The sequence below is a fragment of the Salminus brasiliensis genome, chromosome 7, assembly GCF_030463535.1.
Source record: "Salminus brasiliensis chromosome 7, fSalBra1.hap2, whole genome shotgun sequence".
NCBI lineage: Eukaryota > Metazoa > Chordata > Actinopteri > Characiformes > Bryconidae > Salminus > Salminus brasiliensis.
Genome location: NC_132884.1, coordinates 17,606,747 through 17,631,302, shown reverse-complemented (window position 1 = coordinate 17,631,302; position 24,556 = coordinate 17,606,747). Strand labels below are relative to the sequence as shown.

Sequence of the window (24,556 nt, the reverse complement as noted above, 5' to 3'; positions counted from 1 at the left end):
ATGACCCTCCCTTTCCCCCTACCACTCAGCCCAATGCTACCCAGCACAGGAGTCTGTAAGCTGATGCAACAGAACTGGCAGTTGGTGGCCTCCTTTAAGCATGTTGAGCTGTCCAGCTATGGGACTGTGGGAGATCTAGCTAGAAAATAGAATCAGACATGACTAAACTGGGGATACATATCGAGGACAATAGATTAATTTATTTGAATTAACTTAAATTGTATGTATTACATCAGCACAGTTAATACTAGTTTTCATTAGTTTCATTTGCAATACATGTGTTTTTATCATTAACTGTTCAGAGGATGCAGAATAAACTTGGGAAATAGACAAAAGTTTAAAGACAAGCGACTCGCCAAATCAACAAATGCATTAAGCCAAATTTTCTACAAATTCACCATGGTACAGCTTGGATTTCACTGGCCATGGTTCACCTGGGAATGACTGTAAATACATCAAGCGAGAACGTCACAGATTACTGTGCGCGGACAAGGTCAGGCTATCACACTCAAACACGCACATCTACACACACTCCACTGAAAGCCCATGACCAATGTGCCGGCTTCTGTTTCTCTGTGCAGCCTGCTGAGAAACACTCTCTAATCAGCGGAGGATCCGATGTGTCAGATTACGGAGGGATTCCACATTCGTTCACGTTTTTTCTTTTCTAGTAATTTAAGGGGTGGGTTGGGTGGGGGTTGGGAGGGGGGGTTACCCCATCTGCATTTTTCCCACACTTAATTTCTCACACTCAAACACCAGGCTGGCTGATGTGCTTCGGCCAGACTGCTCACAGTAGCAGAACCTTTATGAAGATATCATATCACATAGTTTGCATCCCTTATTTGTCCTGTGGTCGATTCACACAGGCATATACAAGCACACACAAACTAGTGTGTATTGATGAGTGTGGGGAGATTCTTGTGTGTTTTTGTATGAATCCACGAATAATAATTTGCAATCAAAACATTCAGCTTCATTCTTGTTCACTTGTTTTAATAAAATCCATACAAATAATCATGTTTTGTTATCAGTACTGGGCACAAAAGCCTGAAGCAGTTTCATTTGTCATTTGTTCATGGAGGTAACACTTGGTAATCATTTGAGCTAATGAAGCTTTCCCTGCTGGCAGAAGATCAGTTTACTGTAAAAGTGTCCATATTTTGTCTCTATGAAGAAGCTTTATCTAGCTATATTTGGGGTAGGGAGGGAAATGTGTAAGTTTTTTTTTAAACCAAACTATTGCTTTAAGCTGTATCCCTGAGCTGTATCAATATAAACTTGGTCATACTCATTACTGCACATTATTTGTACAGACAATTTCTCATACTAGTGTATTTTTCTTATTATTAACCCAAACAAGAACAGTTTATGTACTATAGCTGTTATAGCTGTCCATATCCTTCATAAACAATTCTCCATACTCCTCATCCAGAGCAGACCTGTGTTTGGACTGTGCTAGGAACCTGTGTTGCACTCTCTAAAACAAACCTTCAGCTTCAGCCGCTAATAAAACACTGTCCGAGGGATGGCAAGCAGTGCCGGCCCAAGAGCACAATAACAACTCTTTTGCAGGATCTGGCCAGAGAAAAAAAATACAGTCACCCTTAGCTTTGCCATTGCTCACGCCAAGGCTGTCAGCAGGAGATTTCACAGTCCGTCCCCTCCGGCCCTTTTGCAACCCGTCTATCTGTCAGTCAGTCCGTCTGCGTCCTTTGCGAAGAAGAGCTACTGCACCGTCACACTTTAGAACTGAGGTTTTATAGGTTTGAGGCGCTTTGTGGGGGAACATGCCTGTCAGGGCTGTCTTGACATCAACATGTCTCAGACTTTACTGACTCTGGAAGCTGAAGCTAGCAGTCAAAAAGTCACTCTGCTATTCAGATGGAGAGTGTTTCGACACGTCTTAAGAAAATTACCACAGTTTTTAGCATCAGCCTCACAGACTAGGCAGAAAACTGTGCTTGAGCCAATGCACACCTTTACTTCAAAATAAATAAGCATGAGGGTTAGCAACCTAGCAAGCGAACATGCATAGAAAGTCATTTTAACTGTTTTAACAGTTACGTCATACATCATAATATTGTAAACCTTTGCCTAACGTTAACATTGGCTACCTCACAAGCACTTAAGCTATTTAACTAATTTACCTGGTGGTTTTTAACAGTCCTCAACTCCAGTCCTATGGGTTCCCTGACACATGAGCCAGCTCATGGATGGCTTGATAATCAGTTGATGAGCTGTGTTGAGGCAGGGAATAGTTAAAACTACTCAACTACTCAACACTACTCCCCAGGACTGTAATGGTAGATGACTAAGTTCCACCTAAGAACATATGGTACTAGGAGGAACCGTTTTAAAGTATAGGGAACCTTCATACATACTGTACCAATTAACATCTACCAGTTACGGTATTGAAATAGACCAGTGGTCACCAACCCTGCTACCTGGAGATATACTGCCAACAAAAGAACTCCAATTGAGATGATCTTGAATATCTGAAAGAGATCCCATTCAATTAGTTTGCAGATGAAACCTGCAGCAAGGTAGATCTCCTAATAGAAGCGCTGGAGACCACTGATGTAGATATTATGTGTGAAGGTTTGTCAACACTCACACCTCATAGGCAGGAATGGCCCACCCATTGGAAGGTTCTCTGGGGATCCAAAAGTGGTACCACTACGACATCAAACTACGGCATGTCTCCACAATATTGTCCACTGTTTAGCTTCTACTGCTCTATACTCATGGTCATGTTGACTGTCAAGACTGACATCAAAGCTATCTAGTTAGCTACTGTAGCTCATGCACATCCAGATCTGAGGTGAACATCACAGAGAAGTTCAGAGTGTGAGTTTGGTCTGTGTGCAGTTGTGTATTTATGTGTACGCACCACTATATGCAGTTTTCCCAGGATGCGATGGACATCAATCACCCAGTTCACCGACTTCTCACATCGGAGTAGCAGCGTCACGTCACGATGGAGAGTCAAGTCCGCCTCGAAGGGCCTCAAATCCACCGTCACATCCACCTGGAATGCACTGCTAAGAGAGAGCGAGAGAGAGAGAGAGAGAGAGAGAGGGAGAGAGAGAAGGAGTCTGAAATAAGAAAACGTCTTCAGTATTAACATGCTTCACTGTCTGGCCAACTGATTAAAAAACTGGACTTTTTCCCAGAAAAGCAGGACATGTGCGCAACACACCGCTTAACGCAGCACTCACGCACAATCCTCAAGTCAATCTCCAATATATCTCACTCTGCTTTCTGGGATTTTTGAGTCATTGTTGGGCAACAGCAAGTAATCAGAGCACAGGAGGATATCAGCTCGTACCGAGGCGGAGATAATAAAACTGTCCCTGTTGCAGCTAACTCCGAATAAACTGTACAGAGGAACGGGAAGCACAAATTCATTTTGACTTGGGGAACGTATCATCGCTGTCTAGTGAAAACCATGTATCTTCAAAATGGCGACTTTACAGGAGAAGGCAAAAATGTTATTAACTCTGAATGGAAGTAAATGTATAATAAAGAGTTTATTCATGGTAATTTAGAGCTTTTCTTTTGGTCTATTTATCTAGAATTATTTACACAGTGTCCAGAGCATCTACAGGGTCCCCACACTCATTGAACCTTTTGGACAATCTGATCTTAAACTTTATTAGATTGGATTACTTCATGCACTGATTTGCAAAGTGTCCACAACTTCGACTGCCAAAACAGAAGGATGAATAAAGACAGAGGTAAATATAATTGTATCTATTTCCATTCTCTGCCATGTATTTGTTTTTTTGTAGCTACAGTTGCTGGGTCAAGCTGCCAGCGCAAAAACACATTAAACTTTATGAGCAATTGATGCAGCATATTTGACAAAAATATATTTATTTATTTAGTTTTTTATTCAATCATTTTTGTCAAAAACTATGTTATAATTATAAAATAATTTTAAATGATCTATATTTTTGAATGCCTATGAATCTTATAATACTAATTCCCAACAGAGACTCTAAAAGATTTTCTTTTAAAATTTAAAGATTTCTGCCTTTGCCGTTCTCCACTGCTGTCATTTATTAGCTTGACTTTATCTACTATCATTTACTGAATCCTTTGTTTTTCCATAACACAACTGTGGGACTGTCATTCAAATGTTTGGAATCAATGTTTCCCATTTAAAAAATTCCACCTTATTGCAGATAAATATATAAAATTATTATAATATGCTTGGAATTAGTTTGTCCTGTGTGTCTTCACAGCTTTAAAAACTAAGAAACATGAACCTATTGACACCTTGCCTAATGCCAGACATGGGTTAGAGGGGTATAAAGCCCCCCATCACTGAGCTGTGGAGCAGTGGAACTGTGTTCTCTGGAATAATGGCGCTCCATTCAATACATCCAACATCCTGACCTCATTCATGCTCTTGTGGCTGAATGCAATCAAATCCTCACAGAAAGACTTGGAGTGCTTTCCTGTACAGTATATACAGTTACTCCAACAAAATCAAGATAAACTCTTTTTCTAATAACCTTCATTTTAGAAGAAACTATGAATGAGCCGTTGTCCCAATACTTTTGTCCAGATAGTGTATTCCGGGAATGGTGAACAGAAGTGTAGGAGATTAACTGAATAAATCTAATAAGAATAACATAAAGTGAATATGAAAAATGTATCGTGGTTTAAAAGGTGTGATGAAATCTTGGGATCAAACTTTTTAGAAAAGTATTCTAGAAAGATAACTACAGTATTGTTTTGAATTTTTGACATTTACTATTGTTCTTAAGATTATCTTAAGATGATATGCAGCATAACAGTTAAAATACCTCTTCTGGTTTCATTTATTGTGTTTAAATATACACTTCACATGCTTTTACCGGATATAAAGTCAAATAAAAAAAGGAACAGCTACATGAATGCGGTATTAGCAAATCGTCGCTGTCCAATGAAAAACATGTATCTCCAAAATAGTGACTTTACTGGAGAAGGCAAAAATGTTTTTAAAATGTTTAATGGACGTTTATGCAAAATAAGAGTTTATTCCCAGTAATTTAGAGCATTTCTATTGGTCCAATCATCCAGAACTATTTACAAAGTGTCCAGAGCAGCTACAGGGTTGAAATGATGGAGAAAACTAAAAACAGACAAAAAATGGAGACTGTAATGTTTTTCATTGAACAGCAGAGAAAAGCAACTTCAGCCATGCTACAGTCGTGGGCTGTGTAGGCTATGACATTAACTTAGCTAGGGCCATTAAAAAATATATTGTTTATTTATTGTTGTGCAGACCATAGCAGTACACCATTCCCACACATGAACATAACTGTATTTATAAATATGTTGGGTAATGTGACCCTGGGACATATGTACCATTGTGGCAGGCAGGCAGTTAAAATGGCAGCTATGTTACAATGTTCCTTTCAGGACATCTTTAGACTCTGACAGCACAAAGTCATCACTGGTGTGATATTCACAAATTCATTTCATTTTAGTGGAGTAATTACAACTTGGTGGTCAGAGTAAAGATGACTGTGGAAGTGCTGGATACCCAGCTTTGATGCCACAGCTAGGAGACGTTTGTGCCGGCCAGAATCACACTGAAGGGATGTATAGAGAGAGAGACATCTACCCACCGGGAGAGAGCAAGGCCAATTGTGCTCTTTCAGGCTCTGGCTGCTGATGGCCTGGGATTCAAACCAGTGAACCACTCAAAGCCTGTTTTTCATTAGGTTTAGGGATTTTGGTCATGGTCATTTTTCTGTACCCAACCCTGAATAGTGGCTGCAAAAAAATACAGATTAGGGGTGGAGCATAGACAGATCACCTAGGCTAGGAGGACTTAGTTTGCAGGCATGAAGAAGATACACAACTAGAGAGGAAAAAAAAGGTCCATGCCCACCTGCTGGAGTTGGGGGTCTGCAGCTCGATGATGTGAACCTCCTGTAGGGGGTCGGGGCTGGACAGGACGCAGCCTGTGGATGACTGAGGCTCCAGGTAGCTCGCCAGGTAGTTCAGAGACAGGAACTTGTTGTCGATTTTGCAGGTGTCGGAGAACACAGGGTCTGTGAAAGAGTTTGAGCGGAGACAAAACTGAGAAAACCAGACAAAAGATCTGGAGACGCGGCGGCTTTTAATGCTGAAAAGTGAGAGCGCCGATCCTCAACACAGTTCACAGTGTCAAACACAGGAAGAGGACACAAAGCGGACGAGTGCGTTCTACTGTCATTTTGTTTGAGAAACAGGGGTCAGTGTATAAACACGAGTCAGAACACAGCCATTGTCTCGTTCTGCTTCATTGTTGAAGATGTTTAACTTTTTGCTCCTTCTATGTACAAAAAGACTCCTGCGGCGCGCTCGGGGTCTCGTCCTTTTCTCCACTGGGGAGGTGAAACCTCTTCTGTCGGCCATGAGAAAGAGAGAGCGAGAGAGGCCAAGAGACAGGCGCTTCCTTATTTGGCCAGCCAGCTTTTAGGCAGAGTACAAAGATGGTGCATATAAACTGAAAGGTTGGCACCTCTCTCTGTCAGCTCTTCCTGGCTCTCGGAGGTGCCTGCGCTTTGTAGAAAGTGGATCGGAAACGTGTCCGCTCTCATGCGGAGCTACAAAGAGAGCGCGGGGGAAAAAAAAAGAAAAAGCCAGCGCTCTCTTGCAGAGGTAAACACAGCAGGCCGAGCCGCTGCCAAAACCGCAAACTCTAATGACACCCAGCCAACCCTTTTTACTCTGCTCTCTCTCCGCTGCCATCCGAAGCCACCAGCATACTTCAGATGATGCAGTCATTACATCTCCACTCTTAAAATGAAGGTTTCTAAACGGCTCTTGGCGTGGGCGCACACTTCAAGGACAAATCCTGGATTGGTATAGAATGAGTGGATTACATCAGCATTAAAAGGGTCCTTCACAACTGAACATCTCATAAAAAATAGTCTTATAAAAAAAAAGTTTGTTAGAGAGCCCAGCGTGTGCAAGGGGTTCAATATGTCAAAAATCTAACATTACAACATACAATATGCAGCATTTTGTTTTGTTTTTTGAGGTTTGATAAGTTAATAATGACCTAAATGAACCACTGCATCCACATTTAACCTTGACGAATGGGTTGGGTAATTGACTACCTAAAACTGGGGACGAAAACTGGGTAGAAATTGAATTACTGAGCCCTACTGGACTCTAAATGAGTTTGTGTACTCGTTCAGGAATAATAAAAAAACATAGTGTATCCAACAAGGACAACAGCAATGTACATATTTTATACAGCATGAAAACATGGTGGCACACAGATTATAGATTACACCACTGATTATAGATGCTAACTGTTTTTACTATGCAAAGGGTGAACATGCACACTTCATTTTTTCAGTTACAATCAATAGAAAAAATGTCATTAGGTAATAAAACATAGCCTTTATTCTGAATATGTCTCATTAAGTGATACTTATATAACATAATAAGTGTCTTATATCTTATATAGTCTTACATGTGCCAATGAGTGCATTCAGCTACTTTAAGTTGCACTCATTGCTGACAGAGATGTGCAAATGTACACTTGTACAGGTGTAATTCCAATAGAGTGTGATTCTTTAGAAAACTGAAAGTGAAACTGGTGTTTTCTGGAAGAAACAACAAATGAGCAGGTGTCCCAATACTTTTGTTCATATAGTGTAAAAAGTATCATATGGCAATTCTCATTCATTTAGTTTTACAAATAAATTGCTGCATGCAAGCTAGTGCCAACAGATGTTGGTCCCCCTCTACTTATCAGAGCATGCATGTGTTGTAACTCCACTGTTTACATACAACATATTGTACTGTTTTCGTATTGGTCTAAACAGGGCAATTTTAATTAACACACCTGGTTAACAAACTCACACATTCTACTAATTCATTCAGGCAGACTTAGTGATTAGGGTTATTTGGTGATTTAGTAGTTTAGTGTTTTCTTCGTCTTCTTACATGGAAACTGGTCCGGCCTCAGTGGTGACCTCACATGAGCGCAGTTCACTAAACCCAATCTCATCCATCCTAGAGACGTGTGACTGAGGACTCAGGACACAGTCGAAAATCTTATCACTCCACCTCAGAAGAGTTTAACTTTTATCGTCCAGTTTCCTTTTAGAATGAGTTCATTTCCCCCCCCTGAACTGGAAACAGACCTGAAACCTGTGTTGCTTTTTTAGCGGAGAACTGCAGAATTTCCTGGTACTGCTGGGGCCACAAGACTGGATGTGTATATGTTTTTTCTGTCTTCCCTATTTTCCGCATACTCAATCAATTTTGGTTTCTCTCTCCACCACTATATCTCTCTCTCTTTCTGTTCGTTTCTCTCTCTCTCTCTCCATAGAGCTTCGGACTGGAGTGAAAGGCCACAGGTTTGGCAGGAAGACTACGCACAGGCAACTCTGCCTTTCCATCACTCTCTCTTTTTCTCTCTCTCCCTCTGTCTATCTGTGTAAAAAGCTACACAAAAAGAGCAAGAGAGAAAGAATAAACAAATTAACAGAAAACAGGAAAGAAACAAGATAGAAAAGAAAACAATAGGAAGAGAGAGAGAAGGATAGAAAGAAAGATACAAAGAGAGAGAGAAGGAAAGAAAGAATTACAAACAAAAAGGAAGAAAGAAAGAATAATAGAAAGAGAGAAAGAGTGAAAAAAAAGAAAAGAGAAAATAAAGGCAAATGAGAACTAACAAATAAAAAATAATAATATACATTTATATACAAAAAAATAAGAAAAAGAAAGAAGAAAACACAAAAAATGACAAAAAATAAAACATTAAAGGGAAAAGGAAGAGTTCACAACTGAAAACAAGAAAGAAAGAGTGTGTGTGTGTGTGTGTGTGTCACTCACCCTCTCCGACTTTGATGTAGACATTGTGGGACATCTTCAGTTCGCTGAAGGATGTGACTGCGTTGTAGCGGCTCTGGGCCCAGGACAGCAGGTGCTCGTTCCCGTGGGGAAGAGTCTCCACCCGCACTTCACAGGACAGCGAGAAATTCCCCTCAAACTCAACCTCAGAGCCCTGCGACACCTGAACACACACAAGGAGATTAAGATAGAGATTAGTCATGGACTATCTGGATAAAATACTAGCATTGGGATACTAGCATACTGCTACATATTGTGACCGCAACATTCCAAGATATTTAATCAACAAATGTGGTATTTTGTTTTAATAAAACCATAGATTACAAAATTATTCTTTGTGCCATGAAAAAGGGACCCTTAACAACTGTGCAAGACAAGGTAGATCACCAAAAACTTCCACAGTAAAAGCATGCAATCCTTCCACTGTGAGAGACCTAAACATAAACATAAGAGACCTGCTGGAAGTCTCAGAACAACGGATTGACCACCCCAGAGTCCAGACCTCAACATCTTTGGCCCCGTCACATGACTAGTATCTGGATTGTATACTGATGAGATTTTAGCCACATGCATTTAACCTCGGTAGTCAAGTGCGTCTCTGGTCAGTCAAATTGCAGTTTGATCGCTGTGTTGGACGGAATATGCATATTAGCATATTGTGCTGGAATTATTACTAGTGTTTGGCTTGTACTGGGAGAGGTTCTGGTTGGTGAGTGCGTCTTGGAGACACAGATGTGCTGACACTTCTATAACGTTTGTAAATGTGTCTCAGACCAGCACCTGGTTTAAGTGATCAGAGTTGCATCTGGTTTAAACGAGTTGTGGTTGTGTTTATGCTTGCATTTCTAATAATCTGGCCTTATTCAGATATAATCCTGACACTCAAGCAACATAAAGTGACCAGGTGTAAATGAGGACACTGAATGTGTTTGAAATGATGGATGGTGAGAAGCAGAAAAAGTTCTTAAGAGCAAATGTTGAAGGTTGGAAAGATTTTCTGCAGATTTCTACAGAAACACTGGAAGCAGCTCTTCTGAAAAAATGAAGAAATCTAAGATCAATGATAATGAAATGTATGTGTGTTTTATTATATTTTATTATTCTTGTAAACATATAATATGTATATTTTATATATTTAATTAATTAACTTCTACTTAAATGTCATTTTGACTGCAATAAATAGGACATATTACTTTGAATTAATGAAGGGTGGTCTCAGACTTTTGCACAGTAATATAAGCATATTAGCAGTTACAACAAAAAGTGGTGAGCCCTTTGGAATGATCTGGATTTCTTTATGAATACCTTCATACAGTCTAATCTGAACTGATCTGTATCTGTTCATAAAAAAAAATCCTTTCTCTCTCCATTTGGTGCTGCCAATTGATCCACCCATTAATAACTAGCACTAGCAAAACTCACGGCACTAGGAGGGTAAGAACTTGAACCCATGTCTCCTCCAATTCATGCAAAGTCAACCACAGCCTTCTTTCACGCAGGGAATCCTACACACTCGGAGGAAAGACTCATATGCCTGCCAACATCGCTTTAAAAGTAATAAGGGAAGGGATAGGCATCTACCCACCCGGAGAGCTTGGCCAATTGTGCTCTCTCAGACTCCGGCATGGCTCAGGATTAGACTCGCGACCCCTGGTAGCGTATTAATCACAATATTATTCAAGTTAGACTAATTTAAAATACATACAGTGTTCCCCACAACTGCATGCACATATTGCATGTTCAGTAATGTTTATGATCAGATCGTAGTTTGACAGAAATGTGTGTATAAAGGAGACAGAGGGCAGTTTCTGGCAGTGGAAGTAGCCCTGATTTACAGCACAGACAGGGCTCTTTTTATTGGGCTAGTGCAGAACAGGTTTTAGAGCTGCAGAGACAAAGCTTTCTTTGTTGATAAAGATATTCCCATAAAACCTGACGCTGTATTGATACGCACATCCCATTTTACGGGAAGAAAAAACTGCCCCGTAAAAAATTTGAAGGCCTCAAACCTTAAAAAAGAAAGAAAGAAAAAAGAAACACAAAGAAAAATAGAAAGAAAGAGAAAAAAAGATCTTTCCAAAATTAAACCTTCCACCCCACCTCTGCCAGCACACATCTTTCACACTTCATCCTGATAGATATTTGAAAGCCTCTCCAAATGTGCTCTCCATATTTTCACACATGGTGCTCTTGCTCAATAAGGTGTCCACTTTCCTCTGTTTATATAACACACTGCTGGGCGTCACAGGAGACACCGCGGATCATGCTCAAAATGACCAACACTTCCTGGGATGGCGTCTTACTTTACATGTATACGGTCCCGCTACAAAGATAAAGATACCAGATCATCACACTATCTTTAGGGCAGCCTAGCTTGGCACCACACTTAGCTATCTCACTGCTCATCATATCTGGGTTGTGTTCAGGTTGCACTCTGTTATAAATAATTAGTATACATCATTTTCACATTAATAAAATATGTCAGAGCAGAGAATAAAACATAGTAGTGGTGGGAATCTCTAGGCACCTGGCGAATTTGAGTAGATTATGATTCAGAGGGCTGTGACGTGATAATAAAAGGCTTATTTTTGCAGTTTTTTTCTATACAGGGTTTCTTTGTTTTCACTGTGTGACTGTACTTGGTACTCAAAGTATTGGTAATGATCCATAACTAATTTACTTTCAATATCTGTTATTAATAAAAGAAATGGAACAATGTGGCAAATCATCTGGACGGTCTTACAGTGGGACTACGGTGGAAAAACTAAGTAATACGTCCTAGTAGTCTTTACATAGTCTACAACTTGAGCAAGTACTCAAATCTATATCTTTCTTAGTGATCTGCCATTCCTCTGATATATATGATTTAACAGCTCTGCCATATTTGCACCCCTGTGGCTCTCATTCACTGCTCCTGTTTGGAATAGATGGGCATGTGGCAGTGGATCCACACATGAAGTTATAGCTATCCTCATTGTGGACTGTGAGGATCGCTGTATCAGTAAAATATTTTTAAAACGGGACGCTGCTGTATCTCTGCTGCAAAGTGCGCAACATAGCACGAAAGCCCTGGTTCTTAATGCCTGAATAAGGACACAAATCCAAATCCTAATAAAAGTTGTGATGGAGTCAATAAACACCCCGTTGTAGTTGAGGACCATCAAGCAAGCAATGTCAAAGCTTCCACCCAACTCAGAAAGGGAGACGTGAATTACAAACACTATCCCTATTTAAGCCACGGTGATTCCACATGCTAGCACTTAATGCAGAAGGTCCCGTTCGGATTTCTCGCTCATGCATCTTATGCCAATGTTATGTGTACACCACAGGCTGTCTGGGTGCTGCGCTTCTGCCTTTTGCATTCCAACATTATGATATCCATTAACATTTCGAAAATCTACATTTATGCATCGCTTCAGAACCATCCAAGTCCGCATCCAGATGCATCTTTTTCTCCACCCCAAAAACATATTACATCTGTGAAATTGTAACTTTATTGGAGGGCCAGAAAAACACTGGTAACTGTAATTAATAAATAATCACTTTTTCTTTTAGGTAATTTTGGACAATTTCTGTTTGTTTGTTCACCAAGAAGTTTTCACATAACACAAAGAACAGCTGTTTGTTTTTTAAACAAATCTAAACAATAAAACATTTATAATAAAAACTATTATAACTATTATAACAATATTATAATATGTTTTTTAATAATGCAGTGATGTTGTTTTAATCATGTAGCAATAATGTACACAGATTGCAGCCCATTAATTGCCAAACCGTTTATCAGCTGGTCTCTGGCACTGTACACAGCATAATATCAGTGTATCAGGGGCAACAGTGTTACTGGACTTTTTTTTACACACATTTTCTGGCCATAAGACCTGACTGTGTTCAGACATACACCCACAGAGAACTTTATTAGAAATGCTATACCAATACTGGGTAGGGCCTCCCATTGCTCTCCAAACTGCCTCGGTTCCTGTGGTTCAGATTCCACAAGATGTTCACAAGAGTTCCTGTAGATTTTGGGTATACTCTGATACTGTGAATCTCCCATTCTAACACACCCCAAAGGTGTTCTATTAGATTCAGATCTGGAGGTTAGAAAGGCCACTGAGGACTAGTGAACTCATTGGTCTGTAACAACACTTTAAGCTGTAACATTCAAGTGATAATGGTACTGTAAGTGTTGTGTGGAAAGAAAGCATTCCCCACACTTACAGCACATCCACCTGCCTTGACTGTGGACAGAAGGCAGGTTAGAACTATGGTTGTTGGTGGCAAACTTGCTACGTTTTCCAGTCTTCAACTGTCTAGTATTGGTAAGACCAATACTGTGTGTGTGAACAGCTTCAGCTTTCTGTTCTTGGCTGTAAAGGAACCTGATGTGGTCTTTAGCTGTTGTAGCCCATCCACCTCATAGCATCAACATTTTATAAAACTTTTCTCTCTACAGGATTAGATCAGAAGTTCCTTTGTTGATGCACAGTTTATGTTGGTCATCTTCTAGTCCTTCATCAGTGGTCACAGGATGCTGCCCACAGGACACAGTTGGATGGATGTTTCTGGTTGAAGGACTACTCTCTCAGTCCAGCAGTGATGCTGAGGGGTTTAAACACTCCAGCATCACTGCTGTCTGATCCACTCGTACCAGTGGACACACACTAACACACCAACACCACGTCAGTGTCACTGCAGTGCTGAGAAAGATCCACCACCCAAATAATAGCTGCTCTGTGGTGGCCCAGTGGGGGTACTGAGCATTGAAGAACATGGTGAAAGGAGGCTCACAAAGTATGCAGAGAAACAGATGGACTACAGTCTGTTTCTTGGCCGGAAAACTAGCCAGTGTGTAAGCACGTATGTGTGACTGCGCTGTTTAAAAGGTGTGATGAAGTGCTGATCTGATTTTGAGGTGGATGGTCTTGCCTGGTGGACTCTACCCCTTGGGTTTGGCTTGAGCTCAGCCCATATGCTCTGCATCAGAGAGACACACACATGCTGAAAACGTATGAGTCCACATGGCCTGCACGCGATCTAGACAGAGCTTCCAGAGGACTTCCATTTTCATACTCGTTTTGAATATCCCTTATCTATCTATCACTCTCTCTTCCCCCAAATAATACTAGCCAAACGCAAGCCCAATTTAAGTATTCAATCACAGTCAATTAAAGCAATATATCACACCATGCCACTGATAGCCAAGCCTTCAGATTACTGAACACAATCAGGCTACAACCCAGAGTTTATTTTAACCCGAGCCAAAGAAGACAAGACACAGGGCAGAAAGTGAGAGATAGAGAAAGGGAAAGAGCAACAGAGAAAACAAAGGAAAGAGACGAGTGAAAGAGACAAATAGGGGCAAAGAACAAGGGAGATATGGGGGGATATGTAAGAGTAAATGAGAAAAAAGAGAAAGCAAGTGAAAGAGTTGGAGGGAAAACTGGGAAAAAGAAATAGTCCTAGAAAAAGAGAATGAGAGATAGAAATACATATGAGAGAGATAGAGAGAGAGAGAGAGAGAGAGAGAGAGAGAGAGAGAGAAACATCTGCCTGACCTCTGGACGGCTCCCCAAGCAAGCGTGCTATCCTGGCCAGAGACGATAAATTTCAAAAAAGAAGAGTAAAAAAACTAAGAGAAAAGCATGAAGACTGTCGAAGAATTCATGTCTGTTTAGAGCGTTATTTTTAGTGCCCTACTACAGCTGGAGAGACGAGTGAAAGGACAGCTACTGCAGTGAGGAGAGAGGAAGAAACAGAGAAGAGGAGATGAGAACAGAAGAAATACAAATAGAAGATTTAAAGAAACAAAGAGAAGAGGAAAGAAGTGAGGAGAGGAGGAGATTAGAGTGGAAAACAGAACAGAACAGAGAAAAGGAGAAGAGTTGAGAAGAAAAGAGAAGTGAGGAGAATAAAATATGAGATTAGAGTGAAGAACAGAGAAAAGGAGAAAATGTAACAAAAGAAGAGAAGAAAAGAGAAGAGAAGAGAAGAATGGAGAAGAGAAGAGAAGAGAAGATAAGAGAAGAGAAGAGAAGAAAAGAGAAGAGAAAAGATGGTGTTAGAGAAGAGAAGAGAAGAGAAGAGAAGAAAAGAGAAGAGAGGATAAGAGAAGAGAAGAGAAGAGAAGAGAAGAGAATAGAAGAGAAAAGATGATGTTAGAGAAGAGAAGAGAAGAGAAGAGAAGAGAAGAGAAAATGAGAGAAGAGGAGATTAGAGAAGAGAAGATTAGAGAAGAGAAGAGAAGATTAGAGAAGAGAAGAAAAGGGGAGATTATAGAAGAGAAGAGAAGAGAAGAGAAGAGAAGAGAAGAGAAGAGAAAAGGAGAGAAGAGGAGATTAGAGAAGATTAGAGAAGAGAAGAGAAGAGAAGAGAAGAGAAGAGAAGGGGAGATTATAGATAAATATATATATAAATATATAAATATGATGTTAGGGAAGAGAAGAGAAGAGAAAAGATGATGTTAGAGAAGAGAAAATATTATGTTAGAGAAGAGAAGAGAAGAGAAGAGAAAATGAGAGAAGAGGAGATTAGAGAAGAGAAGAGACAAGAAGAGAAGAGAAGAAAAGGGGAGATTATAGAAGAGAAGAGAAGAGAAGAGAAGAGAAGTGAAGAGAAAAGGAGAGAAGAGGAGATTAGAGAAGAGAAGAGAAGAGAATAGTAAAAATGGAGAAAAGAAGAGAAGAGAAGAGAAGAGGAGATTATAGAAGAGTAGAGAAGAGAAGAGAAGAGAAGAGAAGAGAAGAGAAAATATGAGAAAAAGAAGAGAAGAGAACAGAAGGGAGGAGCAGTGAAGAGGAGAGGAGAATCCTTTTTGGGGTTCAGCTGGCGAATCTCACAGAGCCCAGCAGAGTTTATCGATTTTAATTGCGGGAAAAGGGTCTGTAATTAGTCTCGTGAAATTAGAAAGAAAGGCCTGGAAGTCTAAATTAGCTCCAGGCTTTGCGGTGTATTTCAAACCTCAGGAACCTCAGGCATTCTTTAGGGAATATGAAAGTATTAAAGACCACGCTGAAGCTCAACGAGAACATTTCTCCAACCCATAGCCCCTCCTCACCTCTTCCTCCAACCCAGCCGAACATTATGCCAACTTACAGATGGGAAGGCTGGCATTTAAAACCTTACAGAAGGAAAACACCATTCTGTGAGTAATGTCTAGTAACAGAGACTGTATAGCCATGAAAAATAGAGATAGTGTTCACGTTGCCTTTAACAAGAACCCTAAAATCATGGGGCATGACTAACTACAGCTAGAATTCGTTTCAACAGGATTTTACAGTTGAAACTTGGAGGAAACTAAATAGATCACACCACTATGATGCATGCCAGGCCAGTAAACAACACTTCATGGAGATTTTACACTTATTCTATTCAGCAATTGAATTCAATGGACAATAATACACCCTTAAAAAGGGGGGTTCTTGGTTCAATGGTCCCAAATAAAACCATGACAACTCATGATAATCTGACTACATGTAAGGTTCTTTGTCTGGCTAAATGGTTCTTCATGTGCAAGAAAACCTTTCTGTCGATGGTTTTGTAGGTCAAGGAACCATTTCCCAGTACTCTATATAGAACCCTTGGTTTTCCATGTGTTTGAGAATCCTCATGCTTTGAGGAAGGTATGCAGTGATTTAGGTGAGCAGTCATCACAATGCCACAAAGTTGGGTGCCTCTAGCAACTTCTTAGCAACATTAGCAACATAGTCGGACAGTAGCTCCAGTGCAAAACACAAGAAGCAAACCTCAGGCATCAGACATGTCCTGGCTGATTGACTGCATTTGTGGTAAGTGGAAACATGTGCACGTTAGATTCTTTGATGAACCTCTCTTTTTCAACGGTACGACAGTGAGATTTCTGAAATCAATCAAAACAGAACACCTCTACGAGCGTACCTGTGCGAGTGATGTGGTTAGACTGATCTGAGTGTGGTTTGCCATGTGATAAAAACCTGCACTTCAACTTTATTACGCACAATTAGCAGCGTGGGCTTCAGGTTCACTGCTTCTCTGCAGGAGGCAGCTACCTGAGGCCTAAAGAGCTGCTGCTACACTGACTTATTTTTCCCAGCTTCACAATCCTGTTCATGTTCATCTACTGCAATTGATTCTAGTTCTAATCCCTGTCACAAACTTGCCGATGACCGAGAACAAGCCTTAGAGGGTAAATAATTACCTTGAAATGCTTAAACATTCCACATTTGCTTTCCTTTTCTCAAGTAATGTAAGACACCCCTGGACATCAGTGTGTACAACCTACACTGAGAATCACGATGCAGTGAATTTGACTGATGTTTCTAAATTACACTGATCAGCTACACCATTAACACCACCTGCCTAAAATTGTGTAGGTGCCCCTTGTGCCGACCACAACAGATCTGACCATTTCAGGCATGGACTCTACAAGACCTCTGAAAGCACCTTGTGGTATCTGGCACCAAGACATTAGCAGCAGATGCTGGAGAGGGCCTCCATGGATCACAGGCATCAAAGAGCCTGCCGGTCTGGGTCACCTGTTGTTCTTTCATGGACCACTTTTGACTGACCATTGCATACCAGAAAAACAGTATGTGGAGTTTTTTTCTGCTCCAGTGCTCTACAGCTCAATGCTGGGGGCTTTATACCCCTCTAGCCCATGCCTGGCATTAGGCATAGCATCAATATGTTCATGTTTATCTGCTCCGGAGAGTCCCGTTCTATTGGTAATACTGTGTTAGCAATGGGTACAACTTAAAGTAGATGAACGCATTTATCAGAAGTCCACAAACATTTGGACATATAGTCTTAATCATTGGGGATTGGTGTAGCATAGTGGGTTAAAGCAAGGCCTTCCCATGCTTTCCCTGGAAGAACAAGCACACCACCCCGCAGTAGTAAGAGACTCCTAGCGCTACATTCATCTACCACAGTAACGTGATTCAAGCGTAAGCCGGCCAGTCAGCCAAACGTGGTTAATGTAAATTCAGAATTCGGACTGTCCTCTCGTTACTCTACCCTGCTCTTATTCCGTTCTCACTCTGAGGAGTCTTTCCGTGGCCTTATCCCGCTGTATAAATCTTCCTGTTTATCCCTTATCTGGCAGTAAACAGGTCCAGACAGCAGCTTAGTGCTGGGCTAGCTCAGAGCTATGAGCTAATGTCCAGTTGATGCTCTCTGGGGCCTCTGACTCAGAGTTGTTGTCTGCGAGAGGTGAGAGGCTCGGAAACTTCGCATCGTCCTGCAAGCTGACCTCATACACAGGCATACGCTCTGCCTCATCCAAAGAAGAGTCATCAACCCCAGCGAAGCCGACGTGCAATCAGGCCTTCCAGCGTTAGCGAGAAGGCGTTTCACAATCCACTTCTGCTGAAAGAGCAAATACAGCAGACATCTGGCATCCACAGTGTGCTCCAAATATGAAATACGAGGCTATGAAATATTACACCCCGCCTTCAAAAAGGTAGGCTGCAGCTGCTGATTCTGCAGTGGTGCAAAAGCGAGCTCAGAGCCAGAAAAAGACACATTTCCCACCTCAGCCACCCTCGAACGGTGTGTGCTGAATACCTGGAACTGCCGATTACCTTCTCTCATTAAAACAAGTCTAGAAATGATGTTGAAAGAGCAGATTTTAGACTTTCAATTCACAGCTTGTTGGTGCTTGGTTAGTAAAAGAGGAGGTATTTTATTTTATTATATTTGAATATAATGAAAAGTTATTGTTTACCCACACTATTGTACTCATGCTCATGTTTTACACTCAAATGACTAACTTTCTCCCCCGTGACTCAAGAGGTACGAGGCAAAACCACAGCAGATGTTTGCTTGGAGACTGCAGACACGCACGACCAGACCAAGCATAATCCTATACCAGGATACCAGGATAATGGTAGACATACCAAGAGTGAGACGAAAGATGAAAGTTTGACAAAGCAGGATAGAGGCTAGAGGAACTACAATGGGGCTAAAGGAGCTGCGTTGGATTTCATTTTCAGTGTGCATCAGCAGTTATGAAGAAGGTATCTTTCATACACTCAAACATTCGGAGCTGGTCAGAGACGGATCTCGACCACATTTAAATAGAGATGTCAATGGAATGCGTTTCCTGTGACTGGATTCCGGCAGGCAAGCGGAAATACACCTGTTGAAAAAACGTTAATACGAGTAATTATTACTGTGGATCTTGGCATCTCCCTAACTCCCTCCCCTGCTGTGTGTGTGTGTGTGTTTGTCTGTCATCGTTCGCACTCATGCTTTCACCACTAGTTGAGAGCAATATTACAGGGTTTGTTATGCTATAGTTCTATCGTTCTAATCATGACAGCTAGGTCGACTATTACATCATCAAAAGAGGCGGAGTTACAGACAAAGCAGAACTGAATTTTCAACCACTAGGAGGTGCTCTAGCCAGGGTTACAACAGCAAAATGCTACAAGAAGTACATCTGTGATAATGGTTGTACTTGTAGTAGAGTACTTGTTCTTTTATGCACCTTTTAGGCCGGCTCAATCGAACCCTCGTTCGTTTTCACCGTTGGTGCGACTGGTTTGGACACATATAGTATATAGAATACAGTAATCGCACTCAGATGTGGACCAGAACAACCGCATCACGACCCTTGAGAGAAGGTGGACCTTCTTCCTGTATTCACTCACTCATTCCCGCCCCAGACAGATCTGACCAATAAGCAGAGAGAACGTTCTCGCATGGTTTATTGTGATGCACTTTAAAATTTTAACCACTCTAAGTTTACAAACTCCTAAACTGATTCAGACCAGAGCAAAGGAGCTGTACGACTGAAAACCCCCTTAAAGGCATTCAAGGCTCTACATGAAGGATTCGGAATCTCCACAGAGCATCTGATGCTGTGCATAGTTTGCTGTCTGCATATTTTCCTATTCTAGGATACCTAATTCAACTCAATTTCAGTTCAAGTTGAAGTGTCAGCAGTGGGGCTAATGCAAAAAATGCAAAGCACTGAGGAACTTGCTCCACACCTTCTGAAAAGCATATTTCACTGCGGTTTCCCAGACTCTGCCTATCAGCATCTGCATATTACTGCCATATGTGGCGGATAAGTGGGGACAACGCCATGCCAAATGGCTTATATCAATTATCACCAATCGCTAATCTCCAACTGCTCAGCCTTTGCTTGAGAAAGCATAAAACGTCTCGGGGAAATGATGAAGTGCCTACAACAGACGTTAGGCGGGGGGGATGGAGTTTGTGGGCTGTGGGCTCACGGGACAGGACGAACGTGCCCCAACAAGCTAGAGAGAGACGAATGCAGTAAATGTATTTGTGGTTGATTTGTTCCGCTCACTCCAAAAAAAAACGCTAATAAAGTCTCTGGCATGGACTCAGGCTTGTGTTCTTGTGGACTAGAGAGAGGCCTAGACATAGAAAACAACACCATCTGTCTGCAAGATCATTTCTCCACTGCAAGAACCAATATTGGTTCCCGCCATGGTTTCAATTAACAATCAGAGGGAGAGGGGCTCTCGCTGTGAACTTCTCCAAGCAATAAAAAATCAAGAAAACAGTTCCTTGGCAAATGCAGAAAGAGAATCAACATCTCCAGCAGCCAAACGGTTTAAAAATGTTATGTTGCTCCATCAAACATCGTCAGAAATGTTTCCCAGATCGAACCCAGTAAAACCAGCCTGGCTGAATAGCCAGTAAACCATAACTCAGCTAAAACCACCCCAACATTCACATCTCATTTGACCTAGACAATGCTCCATGTAGCATGGTTTTAGCATCCACACGTTAGACAGACTGGACTGCGGAACGGGACTTACAATGAATAGTCTTGATTTTCTTGTAATGGATGGCCAACACCAACATTGTGTTCACCAGCCCTGAACGTGCTCCAGCCTGTGCTCCAGCCCGCCCATCTGCAGCTTTGGGCCTCTGTGGACTGGGACTGTTCTACAAACGCAAGCAGAGATTAGCCAGACCTGTTGAGCACCAGAGAAGCCGTGCTACGGGACGAGGGGGAAAAGCCCCAGGAGGCATCTGAAGGGTGTTTTGGTGTTAAGCCCTCACAAACCAGCCCTGCAGACTGTGAGTCAGTGAATCTGCGAGCGGTTCTAAGCTCTCTCCACTTCCTCTACAAATGTTGTGATTTTTGAACACAAGCTAGTTTTGGCTACAGAGTGCTAGAACCTCAGCCATCTGCAAGAAAAATGTGTCGAAGTCTCGACTCTCCACAGTCAGAGACAAGCCGCACAGGAAACAGCTTCAGCATGGAGCACGGTGTGTGTATGTGTGTAAGTCAGAGAGACAGAGAGAGCCTGAGAGTATTGTAGACATGTGTGTGTGTGTTATAGAACACAAAGAAACTCTACTCAAGAAGTGGCTGATCTCATGCTAACTGTAAGAACTGCTGAGGTGTATTTGTGTGTGTGCGTGTGTGTGTATATATATATATATATATATATATATATAAATGTCTCCAATGAGATGATGTCATCGTCACACTCCAGAGCCGGGAGCTGAGGGAGGACGAGTGAAGAGAGCAGTAAAGGAGTGTGCTGACAGGCCACAGGGGGATCAGGTGTCTCCTATTTTACCCCGTACTGCACTCTAACGAGATGGGCTGCTGGAGCGACCCTGAGCAGAGCAGGAGCTTGCGGCTTGGATGTAGTGTCCAATTTTCAAAGTCAGACTCAATTTGTGGAGGAAATCCCTAAACAGTGCAGGTCAGCTCTTACAACCTAGCTGTCATGATCTGTATGCCAGAACTATAGCATGAGGTGACTGAATTCATACCTATAGTACAATACTGCCTAATGGATCAGTAGGCTGTACCCTTTTCCATGGTTACACTAAAGCTATTTCCATGGGTACATTATACCATTTCAATGGTTATGCTACACTCATTTCCGTGGTTACCTTACCCATTCCCCTGGTTACGTGAAGTTTATAATCCACCACATGTTACATCCATTTTCATGGTTACACTACAACTAGTTATGTAGTTACAATGCACAAGCTTCCATGGTTACATTATACCTGTTTCAATGGTTATGCTACACTCATTTCCGTGGTTACCTTACCCATTACCATGGTTACGCTATGCCAATTTCCTCATTTATAATAATACACCCATTTCCATGGTAACACCACATGTTTTAAATGGTAACGTTACACCCATTTTCATGGTTACACTACACACCTAGGTCCATAATTATGCTACACCAATTTCCATGGTTACATCCATTTGCATGGCGTGGAAATGTAACATTAATTTCCTTGGTTGTGCTGACACCCATTTCCATGACTACTTGACCCTCACTTTCATGGTTCAGTTACGTCCATTTCCATGGTTATGCAACACCCACTTTCATGGTTACACTGTGCCTATTTCTATGATTATGATAGACCTATTCCATGGGTACATCACACTTATTTTCATGGTAATCGTACATTGTTTACAACGTTTACGTTTTGATGGTTATGCTGCCCACATTTACAATTTTTAATGTAACAATACGTCTAGTTCTGTGATTACACTTTCCATTTCCATGGTTACGCTACACCAATTCTTATGATAACATTACTTCAATTTTCATGGTCATGCTACACCCCTTTCCATGGATACTCTAAATTACATTTTGTGGTAATGTTACATCATGGTTATGCTACACCCATTTGCAATGTAAAAATACATCCATTACCATGATTAGGCTTCATCAGTCTTTGTGGTAATGTCACGCTCATTTCCATGAAAAACAGCAAAAATGTAATTTTGGGCATAAAGATTACTAAATATTATTCTAATTGATTTCAAGGGATTCTAACATTACAAAATAAATGAAGCTAAGTCTGCACCTTTAGACTAAAGCATCACGTTGCATGATTGCATTTTTACACCCTAAGGGAATACAGTTACCGCACGCCACGAATGGTCAGGGGGATCGGATGTATCACAACATGAAGGCCCAGTGCTGTCAGTCAGCAGTGTGTCACACTGGACTTAGTGTTACTTAGTGGCAGTGTTACTGAGCAGACAGGCAGTGCTCCATACCTCCAACTGTCAAAACAATTAGCACTGCCAAAACACACAGATCAGGTACAGTCAATTTGTGTGTGTGACCACACTCGTCGAGAGCTATAGTTTGGAGCCAGCAGCACTGTATGTGTGTGTGTGTGTGTGTGTGTGAAAGAATCTGTCAAGAAGTCTCTGGGAGCTGAAAACAGAAAATCTCTCCTAATACCATTTAAAAAAATGCTGCACTTCAGTGAACTACTGGATCCAGTACTACTGGATATTAGGGGTGTACGAAAATATCGATATATTGAAGTATCGCAATATTATCTATTCTCAAAAGCACAGTTTTTATTCATTGTTTCCATGCAAAATTAGACCGTTTCAGATACAGGTGTTGTGTTTAACCCCGACCGCTAGATCTAGTCTTCAGATCCTACTGCTCTGACTGTATAAAAAACTTTCTGACAACTTGAAATAATAAATAAAAAAAAAACGGAATATATCTTATAGTATCACAATTTCGTCATCAAATCATAACCCCTGAATCATGATACATATTGTACCACCAGATTCTTGTTTACTGGAAATACAGTCTGCTTGGGTCAAATCCACCATGCTCAAAACCACTTTCCAGTTTCCTAATATCTGAAACAACTTTCACAAAATACACCACCCATTTTCATGTGACACGAAAATATATGGTACAGGAAATAGTGCAATTAGCAACACAACGAGGTCTTTAATTCCTTCCATTTTGCTCGTACAGCATTATTCACAGTGGGTTCTGTAACTGGAGCCTCACTTTCAGATGGAGTGTAACTGCGGTTCGGGTTAGTCTGAAAACTCTCCGCTCCGTGCTTGGGCTCTGCTCTGGGGAACAAAATTGAAAACATGCTAAGGGTCAAGCTCCTATGTCCAGCTATACTCCCCTTACGCATTCACACACGGGTGATAACGGACAGCTATGTCATCCAGTGAGCTTTCTCAATGCCTATGAGAGTGCCTGGAGACTGGTCCAAAGATGTCATCTGATGTTCGTGTTGTAAAAGTCCAATGAAATCATCCAGAGAGTATGCAGAAGTGTAATCATGTTTGACCTCCTTTCACTGGTCAATAAAGATGTTAGGAAGATATGATTGCATATGTTGGCACTTGTATGTGTGTATGTGTGTGCATAAAAGAGTGGTTTGTTTAAGTGTGTGTGTGTGTGTGTGTTTGTGGATTGCATGCCGCTTCCAGTTTTCCAAGAAGGTTGATCCATGTCCACAAAACAAGCGGTAGAACAAAACACATCACCACATATGGAAATAATACGAACTCCTGATGCTACATTCTTGAGGAATGTAATGGTGGTAATGCACATTTGAAAATGATTATTGCATTGAACCGCAAACTACATGAAAGCGTTCACCAGCAGCGTGTATCACAAAGGAAGAGCATACAAGCAAGAGTAAAGTGAAGCAGGCTGAAAGTGGGTCTTTCCTAAATGATGCAATTTTAGGCTATTAGCAAAGCTAAGGTCTGGAAATCTAAGCCAGTCAGCTTTTTTCTATACAGGGTTGGCTGCGTTTCTGACAATATACATATATATATATATATATATACAGTGGATTTGACCCAAGCAGGCTGCAATTCCAATTGACAAGAATCTGGTGGTACAATATGTATCATGATACAGGGGTTATAATTTGATGACGCAATATTTTATTATTATTTCAAATTGTTAGA

At 41.2% G+C, this 24,556-nt stretch overlaps 1 protein-coding gene across 4 annotated transcripts in view; it reads right to left on the bottom strand.

Moving 5' to 3' along the window:
- Positions 1 to 24,556, bottom strand: part of tgfbr3 (transforming growth factor, beta receptor III) — a 138,218-nt gene that overhangs the window by 33,333 nt on the left and 80,329 nt on the right. For 3 of the 4 annotated variants that reach the window (XM_072684041.1, XM_072684045.1, XM_072684042.1), the window contains 3 exons: positions 8,839 to 9,019; positions 5,891 to 6,053; positions 2,894 to 3,044 (listed from right to left, as the gene is read on the bottom strand). In XM_072684041.1, the coding sequence (XP_072540142.1) occupies positions 2,894 to 3,044; positions 5,891 to 6,053; positions 8,839 to 9,019 (495 nt within the window). The remainder of the gene's footprint in view (positions 1 to 2,893; positions 3,045 to 5,890; positions 6,054 to 8,838; positions 9,020 to 24,556) is intronic. The other variant, XM_072684043.1, reaches the window with a different exon arrangement.